The sequence below is a fragment of the Aythya marila genome (genome assembly GCF_965140915.1).
Source record: "Aythya marila genome assembly, chromosome: 4".
Lineage (NCBI taxonomy): Eukaryota > Metazoa > Chordata > Aves > Anseriformes > Anatidae > Aythya > Aythya marila.
Window position 1 is genome coordinate 2,850,060 of NC_139045.1, and position 21,048 is coordinate 2,871,107.

Consider the following 21,048-nt stretch of genomic DNA (forward strand, 5'->3'; position numbering starts at 1 on the left):
TACACTATGTCACCATTTGCAGGACAGACACACCCTACGAAGCATTCTCTAACTATAACAAGTGAAAATATTTATATGTAATTGTTGTGCACTAAATTGTGCCCTTCTAAGAGAAGGAGAAGTAGGAGGGGAAATCCTTCTGCACCATCATTCATCATTGGAAATACCATGATCAAGTCAGTGTTAGCTAGACTTTCTGGGCTGTGAACTATGTGGGAAGCTCTAGGCCTGCCACTTGCTCTGAGGAGGTAAGTTGTTTCACCTTCTGTAACCTACTGCCATTTTGCATGCTAATAGCATCATACTTGGTGTTTTATCTCTGTTTATATAGGAGAACTCAATGGTATAGCTATATTTTAATATTCAGAAAAGTAGTATGAGCCTATTTCCTCCCTAACTGCAGGGCATTCAGGGAGTTTTTTATTGTGTAATAACCAGTATATTGTCATGAGAAGCTAATCACATCCTAATAAAACCTGTGTAATTTTTGTTTTCCACAACACTTACAGATTCCTCAGGAAACTGATAAAAGAAAAAAATGTAGTCCCTACTCCCCTGTCGCCACCAAAAATGTGTTGCATAAGATAGGAGTCATGTGAAGTCTGAGGGAATATCTGTAGACCACAAACCACAAAGAGTCAATCTTTGGGTTTATCATATTACTCTCATTCAGTATATTTGGGACTGTTTGTGAAAGTTGTCACCAGGAACATGTGATTGTAATTATGTGCATGTTACAGTTCTCTTGTGTCTATTTTAGGTCTTTTTCCTTAAAGCTTGTAACACAAAACAGAAAACTGGGAGACGCAATCCTATGAAGGTTGCTATAGCCTTGTTTTCATGCAGTGGTATAAAAACAACTATCAGATAAAATGACAGAAGATAATTTTACAGTGGTACTGTGTAAACATTAGAAAATAATAAGTTCATCCCCTAAAATAAAGATTGTGTAATTATAATAGGGCAAAGAAATGTTTCCTCTTGCTTGTGCAGCTTAGCTGATTCAAGTCAGTTGGAAAACAATATTTTAATTCACATTTTGTTAATGAAAAGGTCTTTTTCTAGAAACATTTAGATGGGCTTTATCATCTACAATGAAAAAGTATAGTCAGTAAGTAAGGAAGTTTCCAAACTATATGGTGAAGCAGTGCCCAGAACTGAAAGGTTGGCAAAGTGACTACATTATTACATAGCAAAATTACTACATACTAATTGCAAAATCTGAATGGTTGTAATGGATCAGGCCAAAAGCCAGCCTAGTTGGTGTCTCCAGTAGTACCTGTGGAGGCCTACCACATTGTAGCAGTATCTTCCCTGAATGCTTCCCTAGTCTCCAGTAGTTGCAGGTCAAGAGCTTTCTAAACAAATGAAAGTTTTTATGTATTTTAGAAACACTGCAGATCACTTCCATGAAGTTGACTTTATTGTCCTTGACCTAATTTGTTGCTGGAATGGGTCCATGGCCTGCAAGCAGTGCCCCTGCCACATACAGCATTTTCTGATCTCCAAGTACTGTTGCTCATTAGAATAATATTTAGCAATATATGCCAGAAACAGTTTAGAGATAATGTTGACTTGGTATCTTAGCTTTTTTACTTATGAATTTAATTTATATATCACCATTTTTGCTGCCATATTCTGATATTAAATATTGCAATTAAAGGTGCCTAGAGTCTGTCCTAGTGCCTGGAGTAGAGGATAAGTGATTTGGTTGTCTCGTTGTCAAACTAAATAAATAGTCATTAAATTCCAGATGCCCTCAAAATGTGGTACTTCTTGTGATTAAATGAATCAGTGTGCACTGTTGGTGGTTACTCTGCATAAATATGTGTAGGTCTTCAAAAAATGAGCTCAGATGTGTTTGACTCTAATGTTTGTAACCACTAAAAAGAGTAACAATTTTTATAACGTAATTAATGTCTTTTAAACTTCTCTGATTTACAGAAAAGATAATGATACCATCATGCATGATCTTCACTGCAAATCTAGAATATTTCAAGGTCATGCTGATTTCTGTTGCCCACGATGAAGATGACTAAATACATTTAATCCTACAGTATGGACTAGTAATAGAAGTTGCATTTGGTTTAACACTATCATGCTTCCCCTATTAGCACAACAGTACCTAATGTTAAAGTTATCCTGTAGGGAGTAGAATTTTAGCTCTGTCTGCTTACAAAAGTTGCTCCAACTTAAGCAAAAACTGATTTATTTTTAAACTGATGTAGTTAGTTTTTGTGGCCATCTTTTGACTCTTTTTTCTCTGTTATGTAAACTGGTAAATTGTTTTGGTTTAAATTAATTGATGTCTTGTTTTAGGCTGAATTAAAAGAATATAAACTTTGTTTTTCTGCCAACAGAACATAAACTAGAGCATTTTTCTTTTGTAGACAAAGGTCTTAATAAGCAATATTGTAATACCCTCTCTACAGCCTTCAGTAAGAAATAAGTAAAAATAAAATTTCTTGTTATATTCTGTTGACATCTTCCCATAGAGTGGGATGCCAAGAATTCCCCAGGACAGCCTTATTTGAAAATAAGTTAAAGCTGTAAAGGCAAAACAAAAAATACAGCAAATAAACTAAATCCTTTTTATGTCAGAAGTTTTGGACTTCTCAGAATTAAATGGGATGAGGCTATTCAATTTATATTCCCCCTAAAGTGTAACTGGTCTTAAATAAAGTCCCACTTAATCCTTCTTCTACCTGCCAGTCAGCCAGCCTTTATATAGCATTTAATGTTCCCTACTGAGTTGTGCAAGAGAGATGCACAGCTCCGTGTGCCTCAGAAAAGCCTGACCTCTGCACTCTTCTCTCACTTGGTGGCTGTAACACGCAACCTCTGAACAGAGGGCTGGGGATGCTCCTGGCTGGCAAGCACGAGGGGCTGCTCTCTGCCTTTTCCCTCAGGCTGGGAAAACGGTAGGGTTAAAATACATTGAGGCGTCTTTTGGCTCTACATGGTCTATATTTTGTCATAAAAGGAGTAGTAAAGTTTTCATTTTAAAGGTTATATATCCAGTTTAAGGCAAAAATGACCTTTATAGTTAAAAGTTAGTTTTTCAGGAAATAAACATGACGATAATGGTGATGATTTTGAAATGTGTATCTATATTGAATAATTACATTCAGCCTATCTTGTGCAGTGTTTAACATATATTAACACAAATGTAAGGCCAGAGTCTACAGGTATTTTGTAACCCATCCCCACAATAGCCAAGAGCAAGAGGAGCCTATCTAGCACACTGTGCTCTTACCTGCTTTACACATAAAAGCTCAAAAGTAATTTGTACTCAAGAATCAGACAGGCTCCCTATTCACAGTGGTGTGTGGGCTGTCTGTTGCTTCCTCTTCTTGAATATTTGTCTTGACTGAAGGAGAGAAGGATCCCAGCGTATTGTCGTTTCAGAGATCAGTCAGGGAATTGTTCCACGTTGGTGTTAGGCTGCGGTTCCCATGTGGTTTTCCTTTCTCTCCCTATATACAGCAATCAAGTTGCAAGCGCACAGTCTGTGCCTGGAAATGGTTTATTCCAGAACATTTGCTCCAGCATTTCCTTGCTGCTGGAAAGGGCTGCTGCTTCATGGCCAGCATGGGGACCAGCAGAGGAAGTTGAAGCAGACAATCCCTGTTGGCCTGCATTCTCTCTTCACTTATACAGCATGTTTTAGCAACAAAATTCAGGACGGGATAACCACAGTTATTTCCCTGAGGAAAAGAAGGGTTTCCAGCCTTCCTCATGCCAAATAATCAGATGGACTCCAGCAGCCTGGTACAACCTTATAATAAACTCTTTCAAGCCAGCGGTAGCTTGACTGTCCAGATAAGGCCTGAAAGAGGCTGCCTTGCCAGCTGGGCTGGTAGGCCACACACTGAAGTAAGTGTTCCACCTTGCAGTACAGGGGGAGCAGCCTGCAAATTTTGAAGGAATTTGTGGTGTTTGTTTGTTTGTTTTCCCTCTCCAAAAAGCATATTCTTCTTTAGGAAATATTACACATAATGGAAAGTTTCCATGGTTAAGCAGAGACATGTTTCCATGAGGTACTTTTGTTACAGCTGGAAATGACATCTACCTGGATTCTTTGATCAAAAGTACTGGGAATTTGTTTGCATAGGGATAATTAGTTTTCCTCATTTACTTTAAAAAAAAAAAAATGTTTTTCAGAGGAGTTTTTGTTGAGTGCAGCCCTGAGGAGAAGGACTTGGGGATGTTGGTTGATGAGAAGCTCAACATAAGGCAGCAGTGTGCAATTGCAGCCCGGAAAGCCAAGCATATCCTAGGCCACATCAAAAGCATCATGGCCAGCAGGTTGAGGGAGGGGATTCTCCCTCTCTGCTCTTGTGAGACCCCACCTGGAGCCCTGTGGTCAGCTCTGGGACCCCTAGCACAAGAAGGACAGGGACCTGTTGGACTGAGTTCAGAGGAGGGCTGTGAAGATGATTAGAGAGCAGGAGGACCTCTCCTACAAAGGCAGGCTGAGAGAGTTGAGGTTGTTCGGCCTGGAGAAGAGAAGGCTCCAGGGAGACCTTACAGAGGCCTTACAGTACCTAAAGGGGCCTACAGGAAAGCTGGGGAGGGACTCTTTGTCAGGGAGTGGAGTGGAATAATAAAGGAGTAATGGTTTTAAACTAAAAGAGGGTAGATTTAGATTCGTTACAAGGAAGAAATTCCTCACTCAGAGCGTGGTGAGGCACTGGAACAAGGTTGCCCAGAGAAGCTGTGGATGCCCCATCCCTGGAAGTGTTCAAGGCCAGGCTGGATGGGGCTTTGAACAACCTGGTCTGGTGGCAGGTGTCCCTGCACATGGCAGGGGGATTGGAATTAGATGGTCTTTAAGGTCCCTTCCAACCCAAACCATTCTGTGATTCTATGATGTTTAGGAAGCAACATAAATGTGACATGAAAATGCATCTCTGTGCATCATGATCTCATCACTGGGATATTAAGAAGTAGGATTATTCAGCTATAGGTCTTTGCAAATTTGGTTATACAGAAATTAGAGGAGAGACCATCTTTGTAAAGGCAATGGGTCAAACTGCAATTGTATACATGGTCTTCTAATGGACTTCAGGGGGGTTTCCAATAGGTGAGCGTCTGAGTTGCCATCTCCCTTGGCTCATTACAGAGCTACCACATTGTGTAATGGTGTGAGAGAGACAGGGATGAGGGATGTTAGCAGTTGTCAGAGGTCTGCGTGTCCACTGAAACCTAGTCATTCTTTGGGATGTTAGAATATAAGAGTGCAACGTGAAAAATAAGTTTGCATACAACATTTCTAGTTTTCAAAAGATGTGGTCCGTATGGAAATAACTTCTGCAAATGCTTATGTGTGTTACTTTATTTATGTATTTAGTACAAATTTTTATTATGTTCAGGTTCTTAAAGTGGTTAAGTACTTTGATATAATGAGGTATAATGCTTTCTGTGACTGATTTTATTGTGGATGGAGGGAAATGAAATCTTTAATAATTAAAGTTCTCATACCATTAAATAACAAAAGACCAGTTTTCTCTTTATGACATTATATCATCATTTATTTATTTATTTCTGTGACTGGAGTTTGTTTAACAACATCTTCACCAAAATTTATTGATCATATTCCTCCAAAATGATCAGGAAGTTTTTCTAAATGGATTCAAATTTAATTTTTTCAATTTCTTTTTTTTTTTTTTTTTTTTCTCCATAATAAATCTGCATTGCATAGAAAATCCCTGTTCGGTCAAAAATCTGAAAACAATTCCTTCAACAAAATTTATGTTTGTATTTTAAATTAGTAGTTGATTTTTTTGTTTCTTTTCTGTAGGCCAAAAATTATTCTTTATTATTTTCTGTTAATAAAATGAAAAAACTTTATTTATTCAGTGTTCCCTCTGGTCAAATCAATAGTTCAGATTAATTACAAATATTCATTTTTAGGATAGTTATGTAGGAGTAATCACCAAAGTTGCATACAAGTTGCTCAGTTATTAAAATATATACATATATGTATCAGACATAAGTATCAGTAACGATTATCTTTTAGCTTTCCTTATGTTGAAAGGTTAGCATAGTTCTAATCAGTTTTCAAATTAAGCATTTTTTTAAGTTAGCTTGTCTACAGTTGTCATCCTCTTGATTTTACTTGACCCATCTTCAGATACATACAAATTGTGGCAAAACTGATGAAGAACAAGTAATTCCTTCCTTTAGAAATGCAGAATTTCTGCTTTTATTCGTGTGCTTTCTGATTTTTATATGTATTGCAGCATTTAGAACCAATTTTATTGTTCATGTATTTCTCATAAACTGTTAAGGTTGAAAAAAAAACTAAAAATGAAAAGTTTTAGAAAATTTAGCTACAGTAATTGTTGCTACTGACTGAAATAACGTGGCCTAGGTTTTCTGAAAGCATTATTAAAGATGCCTTAAATACAGTGCTAATTGCTTTGAAAACATTGTTTAAAGCTGCTTGGTTTATGCTTTGCTTTCTTATGAGAGGTTCTGGTAGAATAGGTGACATTTCTTTTCTGTGTCACATCCTGACTCATGCCACAGGATTACCATTTTCTGCTTTTCTTTTTGTTTAAAATAGTGAAAGTAAGTGGCTTTGTTTTCATAAGCTGATGCCTTTAAATACCTTGGGGCCTAGTTGTCATGAAAGGGAAGCATTTAAAAAACAAACAAACATTCTTCTCTAAGTGATCATTATATAAATTGTTTATATTCCTGTGTTTAATGTGTTTTAAAAGAGGAAAGCCAAGAAGAGGGCTGTGTTCTGCCCAATGATTACAACCCCCCAATGTCCAATTTTGTTGCATTGTAGGTCCTGCATACTATCTAAGGTTTTGTTTTCTTGCAGTGCATCCAGAGTCTAGCTGAAAACTTTCTTCTGCCACATTTATACTTGGCAAATGTATTTATCAAAAAGATACAGTATGTTTCCAGCAGGAGTCAACAGACTTCTTTTACTTCTCTAATCGAGATGTTAGATTTGGTACATTGCACAGATTTCATTCAGTTTTTCATTTGATCTGTTATATCATCCAATTTTCTTGAATTGCTGAAATTCTCTGTGTCGCTTTTCATAAGGAATCTTGGCAACTGATGAGCTTTGCAACCATTGTGACAGTTTCAGGATAACTGGTCTATTAAGCAAACTTGCTTTAACATGAGAACTAGGCCCTTCTTTTAGAAAAAATAAATTACATTTCCTCCTTAAACTACGGTGGGTGGTTTTCAGAACCTGTTCATTTTACTTAATATTGTATCTCTGTGTCACAGCTTGTCCTTTTATTAGTTAACACTCCATGAAATTCTTGTATAGATTGTCATAATTCCTCTTCTTACATCTTTTAATGAGTGCTAAAATAGTTAAAAAATGTTAATGCTTAAAGCATCAACACTGGCAGCTGAGACATCCGTTTGCTCTTAGCAAAAATGTGTCAGGCTTGCTTTTAATCCATGCAGCTATCCTCATAAGGCTTACTCTGATGACATTTATAAGGCTCTTTGTTGTGTTGTAAAAATCTTGTTAAACATACAAAATCAGGGATTTAACTGCAAAGAGGAATTAGCTCAACTTGAAATACAGGATTTCTAGTAAGTGAAATGATTTTATACTAAATGAAAACATAAAGATACATGTGTACATTTTCATACTGTTCTTTTTTTTTTTAACAACTACATGCTATTTTTCTTTTTTTTTTTTTTTTTCAGTGGTTAAAGATGTGTAATCTAGCTGTTCCTGTGTGTTTGTGTACATATAACTGCATTATGATGCACTGAAAAGCAACAAAAATCTATCGGTTAAAGAAAAACATGTCAGGGTTAGTACAAGTGCTCTCCATGGAGACTGCTAATACAGCATAAATTTCAGAATTCCCATTCACATTTTTTTTTAATTGGTTAATTTTATTTGGAATGTTTAATTCTTACCAGATAGATTTCTGATTTTTTGGGCTATATCAGCTTCTGTCTTTTCTTTTTTTAGTACTCAGTGTGCTGAACCAGGCAGAGAAGCTAGAGCTGGAGGGTCTGTCTGTGCTTGCACATCACTGGCTACAACTTGAGAAGCTGCTTTATTTTTTTTAGAGTTAAGATCAGTAGCTCAGTGGGCCCCTTCCGGTCCGAAAACATTCTTTTTCTAAAATGTTCTTTTTTTTTTTTTCTCTCCCGTACATTTCCCACAACGTGTACCTTACAGTGCACTTATGACTTGTTTAACCTGTGAGTCTTTATCCAGCAGGAAGAAAGTAAGAGCTTCCTTTTTTCACCATGCCAAAAGAGTTCTCAATTGAAGGCCATCTGCTTTGACATCAGTACCTCAATTTACTTTCACTTCAAAAATTGGCCATTTATCTCCTCTGAGAAATATTTTTTTATTTTCTGTATAGCAAAAATCTTTTACCAAAGGTAAAGGTTTGACAAACCGACTTCTAAGCACACATCAGACTTAATGAAGGCATTGAACGTAAGTATTTCTGGCATTTAGTCAGCACACAGAAGCTTATTGTGTGAGGACATTGGTGGGAGGGCTTTGGTTTCAAATAGTGTTTGTAGAATATATGGCATTTTGTTTACACTGGATAACACTTAATGTTAAAATGCTTGGGGGACAAACGCAGTCTTTCCTAACATTACATTGCCTGATTATTTTTCCCATGATTTTTTATTATGTCAGTATAAATGCAGATTAATAGTTTTTTTTCTTCAAGTTGCTGACCCTAAATAGCCATGAACTTGCACTGTAATAAAAAGTTGTTTATCTTTTGAGTTCATTTGGAAGCTATATAATTTTCATTCACTGTTGCTGAATATAGAGCTGTTAATAGATCACACAGCACTGCTGGCTTGCAAAAAGCCATTCAATTACAGTAAGAATTACAGTATACCACCTGTGTATTTAACACTGGGGGGGTAGAATTATTTTCTTGGATACAGACGTATTACTGTTTAACATCTTTCAGAAATCAGCTGCCCTTGAGATCTGCTACTATCCTAATCTTACCAGATTAGCCTCTAAATATTTCAGATTGTTGGATAATGGCTTTTATTAATATTTGCAAAGTTCTTTTCACTGTAACTGAGAGGCTTTATTGTAGAGGGCCCCCAGGCTTTCATCGTCTCAGGAGAATAATACTTCACATGATGAAGTGGAAGTGTAAGGAGCAATCCTATCTTTAACAGTACTGCCCCAATTTCTGGCTCTGTGAGCTCTTGAGAGGTGAGTGAGGGAAAGAGGACACTTGGCTGCACACGGAGGAGCAGTGCCCATAACCCCTGGCAAGAGCCAAGTGCTCCGTGACTTTGGCATCCCTCATCCTGTGCCTGAGCAGACAACAGAGGACCTGTATTCCACGTGCTGCCGACTGTTTCACTCCACACGGGGTGCATCTCTGCACAGCCTCGTCTGTTTTCATCAGCTCACAGACACCTCACCGGGACACTGGGCATCGGTCAGCCAGTGGCAGCCTGGGTCATTATCCAGCTTTTCTACTAGATTTCACTGATCTTTACAAATGATTGTTTTCAGAGCAGAAGGGAAGCTGATGGTATATGGTGGAGAAACAGGAGCTGTAGCCATAGCAGTATATTTATAGCAGAGACTTAAGCATGGTTGTTTAGTTATTGAGCTTAGTGTCCAGAGGCTACAGCTGTGACTGTACATAAGATCTGCATAAAGATTTTTAATGCACTTCTGGAATTGAGCATTGGAGTAAAGCACATCTGTGCCTTTATTTCACTCTTTGTGCAGGAAGACAGGAACTTGAGGAATCCATCTGCATATTTCAACAAATACGGCACTGGCATTTGGTTTTGTGTCCTTCAAACCCATTTTAAACTTGTACTGCTGATGAATGAATCCCATAACTTACTAAAAGTGCAGTAGTTAAAGGCATCGAGCTTCACAGCGTTACTCGATTGATGCTTCTGGGAATCCATAGATCTTAATCTTTTAGCACCAAAGGGAAAATGAATGTCTTTAACTGCATTACCATTAAATAGGTAGTCTCTTTCCATGCACTGTTAATAAACACAACAAGTGGGCTCGCAAGGTCTTTAATGAGTGGCAGTTTGACACTTCCATGCACAATCATGCCGCTGCTGTGCTGTCCATGGACTATCACTTCTGTTTCATTGAGTCTTCTCAAATATTTTGTCTCAGTGAACTGAGCTAATACAGATACAAATTTTATGAAAATTGTCACTTCAGCAGTTTTGCAAAAATAAATATCTTATGCAGTAGCTATTAGATATGATTAACTACATTCACCCAAAGGAATTTTTATATGACTTTGTATGTTTGATTTATTTCTTTATCTGGAAGAATTTGATTTTCGTTGCAAGTACACTGCAATACAGTGTTATTTTATATTTTTTCCTTTGAAGGCAGAAATCTAGAAGGGGCACGAATGTTGTTTGTTGGCATTATAGCAAGCAGTATTCTGTAAAACAGACAGAAAATATAGTTCAGCAAAAAAATCCTGCAAAGGAGATCATTGGATTTTACAATACGGTTGGACCTTGCCCAATCTAATGGGTAAGTACAAAACTAATAAAGCCAATAGAAGTTCTCCCTTAAATTAACACAATGATTATCATACAGTGACAATTGGAAACTGCTTCAGATGAAAATTAGTGCAGAAGCTGCAGGGAAATATTCCTGATCTTTTGTAGGTTTGTAGTGTTTCTCCAATAGAAAGAGCTGTGTGCTGTCTCAGTTCCTATCAGCTATTTCAAGTAGTTTGCTGAGGAGCAGCAACTCCACTGTCAGAGGTTTGTTAAATATCTTCTCTGTAACTCGATGGAGAGAGTGACCATAGCACTGCAGCAGGTAGGAGAAAGAGGTAGGAGGAAAAGGAATATTTATTTATTTATTTATTTATTTATATAAAATATCCTTTCAACCATATAATGTGGCCGTTCATGACAGCACTTGTGAAACACTCAGGGATTATCCAACTCCAGTTGATAATGATTAGATGTAACTAATCTTTTCAAAAAAGATAAATGGGACCATTTTCTACAGTTGAATGCTTTTAGTGGCTCTGGAGGAATAGGAATTGCAGTGTGGGTTACTGATGGGAGTTCTTATATCAGATGAATAATCTTTGTAATTGCTGCCTTTTGGTTTGTCGTGCCTGAATCCTGCTTGATACGTGTGTGCAAAGAACTGTATATGTTTGAAATGAATACACGAATGGTTTTTGTAATGAATCACTTCTTAAACTTCGTGAATAGCTTCTCAAGACTGTCACCACAACATCCCTTGTCTTTTCCACTGCAAAGCTGACTTGCAGACTGCTTGCAGGCAGGAGGCAGAGCCAAGGTCTGGGCCATGCTGCATTTGCCCCTGTGCTGTTGTGCACCCTCTGCTCCAGCTTGTCAGGCTGGCATATCTTCACCGTGGATTTTTCTCCATTGCCCATGCTTATTTGGGATTTTTACCTAGCAGATTTACTGGCATAAAGCTGTATCTGAACTGACCAAAGAATCCAACATAAGCGCTTGCCAAAAGACAGTTTTGATCTTTTCTGGCTGCCGCAGACTGTTTTCCTTTTCAGAGACAATCACGGGCATGTGATCCTGATTCAGAGAAGGATTTGTCCTGTCTCACTTGTGTGAGTCAGGCATTTGTGAGGAAAGAAAGAAAGAATGTGATTTTTGAAGAATATATCTCCACGGATATGTCAGGCTGCAGTTTGGCTATTAAGAAATAAGCCTCACTTGCCTGAGAAAAACATTGTCCATAATCTCAAACACCTTTTCTAGCTGGGAGGGAGCTACACTGGAGGAAGAAGCCCTCTTCTAGACAAGGGCATGGCCAAGTGAGAGTGCCTCCTGTTTTAGGCAGGCTGTGAAGCCCCTTCCTATAGAGCCATATTGGTCTGCTTAGTTAGAGGGTTACGACGGGTGCCTCTATCCAAGATAACACTTCTACTCCTGATAATTTTGATATGCTGTGTGCTGCTGGGCATGTTGTTCATCTCCTCTGACATAGGAATAAGCTATGGCTCTTTATGGTGCTGCTGCTAGCTATATGTAATAGCTCTAATAGTATGTCTACCTCAGTCTGCATATATATGAAGTATTTATTGCAGGTTTAAATACAGGTATTCCTAGCAATACAAGTGGTAGATGCAATTATCCGCAAAAGAGAGAGAGAGAAAGGGATTTGCATTGCTGTGAAACAAAGGCAATGAAATGCAGCTTATGCTTCTCCTATGACTTTGTTGCCTTAAAACTGTGCCTTAATGAGCATAGGGCCACATTGACTTCATTCTTACCTAGGAGATGACTTTCTCATAAATGCACATAAGAAATCATTCTTATTCTGTGTTAAAAATACAGTGATAATTAAGGAATACAGTCTTTGCTTCAGCTCGTTGCCAGAAAGTTGCTGTAGCAGTGGAAGGGAGTGAACCATGAGAACTGAGTAAGTATGTGTATGAAATGAATATGTGCTGCTGACTATTCTGCAGCTGCAAGCTCAAGCCAAGACTGTCTGTTCTAATACTGAAGTAATATTTTAAGGTGGATTTCATTTCTAAATTTTAAGTATTAATGCTTTTCTGAAATGTCTCTAGAGAATTGAAACGTCTGGGTTTCTTTAGATGCTTCAGAGCTCTTTGAAAAAGCAGTTGGCAGCAAACATCTCACATAGTGAGAAGTATTTGGTAGCTCTGAATATCCATACATGATATGGGAAATCTAATATGAAGGCTTATGTCTGTCTGAGTAGATTGTTCTTACTGAGCACGGAGGAAAGGATTGCTACTTCAGCTCAAAAAACATTCACAGAAAAACTGTGCTTTGAATTCTTATCTTTTTCAGGAACAGGCAGTTGCTATCAAAATGTATCATTTTTTTGTATGTTGAAGTCTTAAGAAGTTTAAAACTTTCTCATAGCGGTGTATGCAAAATGTCATAGCTACACTCAAAGTTCACTGGTTTAGGGTGATGTTGCATCTCTGTGATGTAACCAGGGTCCGTACTAAATGCCATTGCTAGCTTCTGAGCACTTGTTCATCACTAGTATCTTTGATGCTACTGTATGAAGTAGTGTACTCAAAACCAGATGTTTTTGTGGTCTCTGTTCTGAGCTAGAAGTTTCAGGATACTGTTCTAAGCTAGTACTTGGTGTCTCATCCCACATTTGGTTTGCTTTAAATAGCAGACATTTGGGGATATTGAAATTTGAACTCAAAGAAAACAACTCAAAATAAAGGTCAAGAAAAAAAAAAAAAAAAGACACAAATAAATAATGTGTGATGAGTGATATTCCCTAGAGTTATTTGGAAATTCACTAGTACAAAATACAAAGATCTGGACGTTTTCTATTTCTTGCTGCTGCATCACTGTTATCATCTGAATAGTTGTATTTCACTTTTGGTGTGCTCCAGGTTTTCAATCCATTGCATTTTAAACTACTTGACATTTACACTATTTGATGCCAATATACTGATCTGTATGTCCCTTTAATGTCTATAAATACGTTTCATTGTAGCAGCAATGTACCATCTCAGTCTTTTTTTGCTCAAGGCTTGCACGTTGTAAAAACTAAGACAAATCTAGAATATAGAACCAGCCAAAACCACAAATTCTGATTTAGACCTACTTGGCTTTTCTGAATCATCACGAGCTCTGGGCAGAGAGTCAGCCAAACTGGTTTTCTCATCAGTGTTGTGTAAACACAAGATGTTTCCCTGGGCTAAATATTATTAAGTAAAGAAGTCATGTTTATTTGAATTTTTTTTAAATGTCACACGTTGTGTGAAAAATGAATAATATATAAAGTAACCTTCTAGGGAAATCAGCTCAGGTTTGAACACAAAGTAGTTTAGAGTACCCTTATTTTTTTATTTGGTTCTGTAAGTGTTTTGGAGAAGGGTACTGACAAAGCTTTTTTGCATTGCAGGAGAATTAGCTTTGGGAATTGCAATTTCATTTCAAGTTACTAAAAGAAACCACACATAGTTAGTTCATAGCTCTACCATGCTATGATTTCAATTTTTAAAATTGGAAGTGAAGGTTCTGCAACTGACTAGTGCATTCCTGGAGAAAATGTAGGATGCATAGGTGCAATTAAAAGTAGCACAAGGTTTTGATCATGAGAATGCTGTAAGTTTGTAAACACCAATGACTGCTTCCTTGACATCCCGTCTTTTTTCTTCTGGCACCTCCTCTCTTGTGCCTTAAATCTTTCAGGAAATCACCCTTCATGGTGGTTTAATAAGAGTCAGTTACCTTGTTGAGCTGTCATATCCCCAAGCACTCATTTCTTTTCTCTTCTTGACGGTCCTTGCTGCCTGTAGGTCTGGCCAAACACCAGCAGCCAGGCAGTGTGTGTGTAGTCTGTTCATTCTGGTCTTTCAACTGTGCTGTTGGCTGCCACCATGGATATTCAGCATTGACTGATAGGCATCGATTTGCCAGTAGATTCATCTCCTTGCAGCTTTTCACCACTCATGTTGTTGAAGGGGTTGAGAGATAAGAAGATTAGAGGGAAATATAGATAACACACAATAGGAACTGAGTGGGAATATAGCATATTCCCTTTTTGACCCTGTTTGGCAGTGTCGGTTAAGAGACAGAAGCTAGTGATGGAATCAGAAATGTATGATGCAGCCTAGTATTACTGTTTTTTGTTTGTTTTTTTTTTTTTAACAGAAACAAAGTCATTACCAAAGTCTGCCAGCTTTTCAATTAGAGCTTGCTTTCTTCTCAGACCGATGCAGTTTGTAAGTCTATGGGCTTTAGCTCCCTGACTGTCATCCCTATTCCCATATTCCCGTTTCCAGCTGGCATATCCCTTACCACAGTACATGTCAGCTGAACAGCAAGTAAATTCTATTCTCATATAATTTTTTTCTCTGAGCATCTCCGCATGCATCTAGTTTTAGTTTGAAGGTTTTATTTATTTTAGCTACCTGCTTTCATAAATGAAATGAAATGCTTTCATAAATGACCTAACTAAACCTGTAAGAGTGAGCTTGCCATTCTCAAAATTTCTTCTCTTGTTACATGGATCCTTTCTTGGTCTTCCATGCTCAGACATCCCACGAGGAAAACACACTGCTGTTTGGTGTAAGGTCTGAATGAGTGTGTGGAATCGGTATTGTATGGATTCTGTCATATAAAAATATTTGTGTACTCAGAATAGGATTTATATTTTCATAGCTGTGCTGTTATTTTGGCTAAGGAGTCTTAATAGGAAATGTGGACTTGAATTGTTTTTCCTGAAGAGTAGTCTCAAGAGTATGGTATGGCTATTGCTGTTACTCAGTTGATCTTATTTGATAGGGAAGGGATAAGCAGGTGTTTTGGTGAGTTTTTTTAAAGGTACTCTAAGGGTCACACCAAATTGTTCCATTTTCTTTACATACAATTGTGGTGTATTGCTACAAAAAAAAGAGTAAGTTTCAAGAGAACAGAAAGCTGGTTTTCCAAGGAAGGATGTACTGTATTTCTGTGTAGTTGTGTTGACTGCATTACAGTGAAATTAGAATCATGGAATCATTAGGGTTGGAAAAGACATGCAAGAACATCTAGACCAACCCTTCCCCTACTACCACTGTCATCCACTAAACCCTGTCCCTAAGCACCATGTCCAACTTTTCCTTAAACACTCCCAGGGACAGTGACTCCACCACCTCCTTGGGCAACCCATCCCAATGCCTGACTGCTCTTTCTGAGAGGAAATGTCTCCTCATTTCCAACCTAAACCTCCCCTGGTGCAACTTGATGCCATTCTCTATCTTTCTATAGCTAGCTATATGCAACAGGTTGGGCAGTGAACATGTTAACTGTTTGGGCAGTTAACTTGCTTAAATGTTTGAAATTACTATTTCACCTAGACCAAAATTTCAGGCATGTAATTAAAAGTGAGACTAAGGAAAAAGAGAGACCAGAAAAAGCAAATTGGGCACTATATGCAGTGGTTTTATTTTTAATTGAAATTTATTTTTGTTGGTTAGTTAAAGAATCTTGAGCTATGAACTGAATGTGCAGTTTTGTTTTCCATCTTTTAATACAGTCAAACATTTTAGCAAACAGCAAAGATGATGCTTTCACTTTCAAAATCAGCATCTATTGTCTGATTACAGAATTTGTTATCATAGCCCTTGAAGTTTTTTATTCTGCTGAAATCTATGGTTAATTGTGGCCTGCTTTTTAAATTTTTTTTCCATTTTGTTTTGTTTACAACTTCTAGGATGTGGTGCTACTGGGAAAACAGTTGTATGACATTAAGAATACCGTTCTAAGATAATTCAAGTCCAGTGACTGGATACTCCTTTGTATGCTATTTAAAAGATTGATTGGAGGCTCTGCCTAGGAAAGAGGGAGTTGAATAATATTAATACAGTATTTTTAGACAAAGTCTGTCTGTGCTTTTAGTATTTGTTTAGCTATGATTCAGCATGAAGGGTAATGGCAAAGTGCAGTGTGTGTATCTCCTATCCTATACAAGTAGGAGGTGATAGGAAATGACTGCAGCATTCCTCTGTGGTGTAAGAAAAGCAGAGCGCCTTTAAAAGTAACTGCACAATGACCTACACATTACAGTCTTTGTACAGTGATATTTGCTTAACTCACCTTATGAAGAAGACAGTTCTTAGGGTGGAGAATTTAAAACCAAACACCCCCCCCCAAAAAAAAAAAAAAAAAGAAAAGAGAGAAGACATGCATAGATGCAGTACCAGCTCTACAGTCTCAAAAAAATCAAAGTGAGACATTAAAGACATGAAAAAGGTGACTGTTTTTTATCTTTTTCTCCCTTTCAATAGTGCGGCTTCATGACAGCATATCAGAAGAAGGATTCCATTACTTAGTCTTTGACTTGTAAGTATGACTTTTGCATATGTTTAGCATGTTGGGAACGTGGTATTCAAAACACTTAGATGTAAATACAACCTCACAAGGTTAATGCATGAATTTGGTGCAAGGAATTGGACAAATAAATGTAAATAGAGTGATTAACATATTTGGTCATTTGCATATGTAAAAGCTAATTTGTAAGGGTCACTGTAAGAATTCCACATTAAAAAAATATTCAAAGTAGGGATACTGTTGAATTGGATTTTAATATAAAATGTAGGTGTGTAAGTGTTGTGGTTTAACCCGGCTGGCAGCTAAACACAGCCATTCGCTCACCTTCCCTTCTCCCTCTCTGGGACGGGGGAGAGAAATGGAAAAGCAAAGCCTGTGAGCTGAGATAACGACAGTTTATGAAGACAGGAAAATAACAACAACAACAACAATAATAATAATTATGATAATAGTACTCCTACTAGTAATGTGTACGAAACAAGTGATGCACAATGCAATTGCTCACCACCCGCTGACCGATGCCCAGCCTATCGCCGAGCAGACGGCACCCCCACCCCAGCTAGCCACCCCTATATATTGTTTAGCATGATGTCAGATGGCATGGAATACCCCTTTGGCCAGTTTGGGTCACCTGTCCTGGGTTTGTCCCCTCCCAGCTCCTGCTGCACCCCCAGCCTGCCCGCTGGCAGGACAGAGCGAGTAGCTGGCTTGGTGTAAGCACTGCTCTGCAACAATTAAAACATCAGCGTGTTATCAGCACACTTCTCATCCTAATCCAAAACATAGCAGCCTACCAGCTACTAGGAGGAAAATTAACTCTGCCCTAACTGAAACCAGGACAGTAAGTAAAAGTTGCATGCTATCTGCCAACGCTAAACCAACATACAATTCAGAAAAAGGAATTCACTGCAAACTGGTTGTCTGATAAAGAAAACATAAACAAATGTGGAGGAGTAGCAAATCCTCAGTGCTATGTTGACAGGTAAGCCTGATTTCACTAGAATGAAAAAGATCATATGAATTTTATTGCTGATTTATGGTTTACTGATATGTATGATTAGTTTCATTTTGACTCTTTTCAGAATACAAAATGCCCAGCATACAGAAAGGAATTGTCTTTCTCAATTTACTCTATGAATTTGAATCCTGTGAGCTGTTGGAGCATGTGTGTGTGGGAAGAGGATGGTTACAGAAAGGGATAGATGGGGACGAAACCTTGTTTCTTCCAGATAATGATGTTTAGTAAAACATGACAACATGAACATACATATAGCAGACTCTTACCTTTGAAACAAAAACACTAATATTCTTCACAATTCTTGGTGATGGGCAAACTCTCCAATCATGTGAAAAACTACTGCTTTTGGTTCTGCATATGGGCAGACATGAATGGTTGGTAATTTTCTTGCAAAACTGACATATTTAGGTAAAACAATTTGTTTCAATTGCATATTTTTCCATGGCAGTTTATGGATGTGACAAATTCCCACCTCCTCCTGCCCCCACTAAGAACTTCCTTAGGCCCGATACGTTTTTGCTGGTTAGAATGAGAATACATTATTGCCCTAGAACTGTGAAATAGCTCACTTCGAAGCACGCAAACAGAAGTGCATTCAGTTTAGGTAAGTTAGAACCCAGATCTACAATCAGTTACACGCTTTCACATTCAGGTTACCTTCTGTTTTATTTGCTGACTTTTAAATCTCTGGGGACTTCTTCTAGACTAGAGTTTAGACTAGCAATACAAAAATATTAAATACATGGTCTGTCTGCAGTGAAGATGTTTAGGGTTCAGTACTCTGATCTGAACTGGGCACAACAGGAACTTAATATCTGATTTGTATATATCCCAGGTAAGTGTTCTGACTGTTCACTTAAAATCAGCTCTAGGGCATGGCATACATACTTGTTCTCTGACATACCTATTTTTGTTGTTGTTTTGTTTTTCTTTTAAATTAAGGGCTACAAAGGAAATCTTTCTGTGTGGAACTGCTGAAATGTTCTTAATCCTGAACTCTTCCAGTAAATGCACGTAGAATTTCTAGTTCTGGGGACAACATCGCTTTTATAAACTGATGGTATTTTAATTTCGTGCCATATTATTGTACCATTAGAAACTGACATACTGTAATTGCATTAGTGCATTTTTTACCTTAAATTGAATATCTAATGTCTGCTATATCTCAGGAGATTATGATTGCAATATGAACTAGAAGGAATTTGAACATCGGCAGAGTTGTAGATATCAGTATCTATATCTGGGTACTTACAGAGTAAATAGAAGCATGTGTTCAGCAATAGGAAATAATATATAACCCCAAGGTACTGTCTTGCCAAAACTAGATTGCGTACCAAACATTCTGCACTGGACTGGAACTTCCTCTATTTCAATGTCACTTCCATTCAGGAAAAACATACAAACAGACTCATACATCTGTTGTTCCTCCAGAGCAGTCTGCACATTTTTGTTTTTCAGTTTCTTCCAATAAGGAAATAAGGAGGGCTTCAATATATATGTACAGATTTTTACCTTTTTTTTGGTCAAAATTAATTATTTTGCAAAAAAGAAAATGTCTAAATGGTAAAGGTGGTAACTCTACTGACAGATACTAATCTTTGGTAGATAAGTATCCTAATTAGTAAGGATGGCTTTTCACAGTTTATTTTGCATTTAAGCTAAGAAAGTACTGTTTTAAATAAGAAATTATGGCTTTAATACTCACTAATACTATGGATTAGTGAAACTTCACCTTTAATGCAGTTATAGATGTGGTTTAGTGGCTTGTTTAAAAGAAGTACATAAAAGAGCTGCCACAAAAAAGGTGCCATATAGACTTCTTTAATATGAAGACCAAGTAATGTGCTTTCATTTTTTCCAACTAAAGCTCGACTGTGGTGTAACACTGTCACTCCACCCACGCATACCATCGTGTTTTTTATCTTAATGATTTCTTTCAGACTGTGTGGGATTCGGTGCTACTGTTTCTTCAGAAATTTCCCTTAAACTGCATCCCACATAAAGTACAGAGGAAGAGTTCTTTTTCTTGAATAGAAAAAGATGATCATTGTCACATTCTATTTTGAATTTCTAATAATCTCTTTTTACTAAATGTCATAGAGATGTCTGCAATCTGAAGGAGAAGCCTGTTGCTTTGCTTCTATACCTCAGTGATAGTTAAGCTTTCATATGGAGAGAGAAAAGTGATTAATGTTCCCTGCTACAGGCTTGTGTTTAGGTGAAGAGTTCTAATGCCAAAATGGGAAGGTGGAGGTCTTAAATTCCACTTGGAATTTGGACATTTAACATTGAATTAAGTGCTTCCTGCTAGAAGGAGTGTTTATTTTACAGAGGTGTTCCTGTAAGAAGCACTGAATATGGGAGAATTATCTACGCTGAAGCTGACATGCCATATATATGTAATTATGCTTCAGTTGCTGACTCACTGGCCATGGACATACCATTGAAATATGTAAATGGCCAGTTAGTTCTGGAGCATGGGGGTTATTTTGTACTTTACTAGGCAAAGCAGTGATTATCAGTGTCTCCTTGGTGTCACTGCCAAGGCAGAGAGTCATCTTACTGATCTACTGACATGATCTTTCCTACTTCAAAAAAAATAAAAATAAACAAGCCTGCTGCAATACTTCGCACAAGCAAAGGACTCATGCCTGTTATGTTTCTCCCACAAGACACAGTGATTTCTGAATAATGAGGTGTGCACAGTAAGACTGGCAATGAACTCCGTAAGTTTCTAATTCCTCTCCCCTTACTGATTAAAGCAACTGTAGTTAAGATTTTCATCTCTTCATCAACCTGTTTCAGTTGCTAAGCACATGTGAGGTTGTTTTCAGTATTAATGATGTTATGTGAGTTCAAATTCAATCAATTCTGTCAGTATTAATTGCTGTATCTGAATGGAAACAGCTGTAGCCCTTGAAGACTCTTGTGCAAGTCCATGAGATTCTCTTTGCTCAGTGTCTCCCATTTTAATGCACTTATTGACATGCAACAATTGGTACATTTAGAATCCTGGCATCGCTGCTGAATTCCAAGTGGAGGGACTGTAGTGTGTATAAGGAAAAAAAAAATACCCAAAAAAGCCTAGTTGCAGAACAATCTGCCTACAGTAAGTGTCTGAACCTTTGTGTCCTTTTCAGGAGGAGAAAGGTCAGAAATAAATGTAAAAAAATATATTAACACTGTCATTTTTGTAGGACTGTTTCCTCCCACCTTCATTA

At 37.6% G+C, this 21,048-nt stretch overlaps 1 protein-coding gene across 25 annotated transcripts in view; it reads left to right on the plus strand.

Moving 5' to 3' along the window:
* CAMK2D (calcium/calmodulin dependent protein kinase II delta) overlaps positions 1–21,048 on the plus strand; it is a gene marked incomplete at its 3' end in the record, with an annotated part of 166,947 nt that overhangs the window by 78,752 nt on the left and 67,147 nt on the right. For all 25 annotated transcript variants that reach the window (XM_082759645.1, XM_082759646.1, XM_082759647.1 and 22 more), the window contains exon 4: positions 16,767–16,821. In XM_082759645.1, the coding sequence (XP_082615771.1) occupies positions 16,767–16,821 (55 nt within the window). The remainder of the gene's footprint in view (positions 1–16,766; positions 16,822–21,048) is intronic.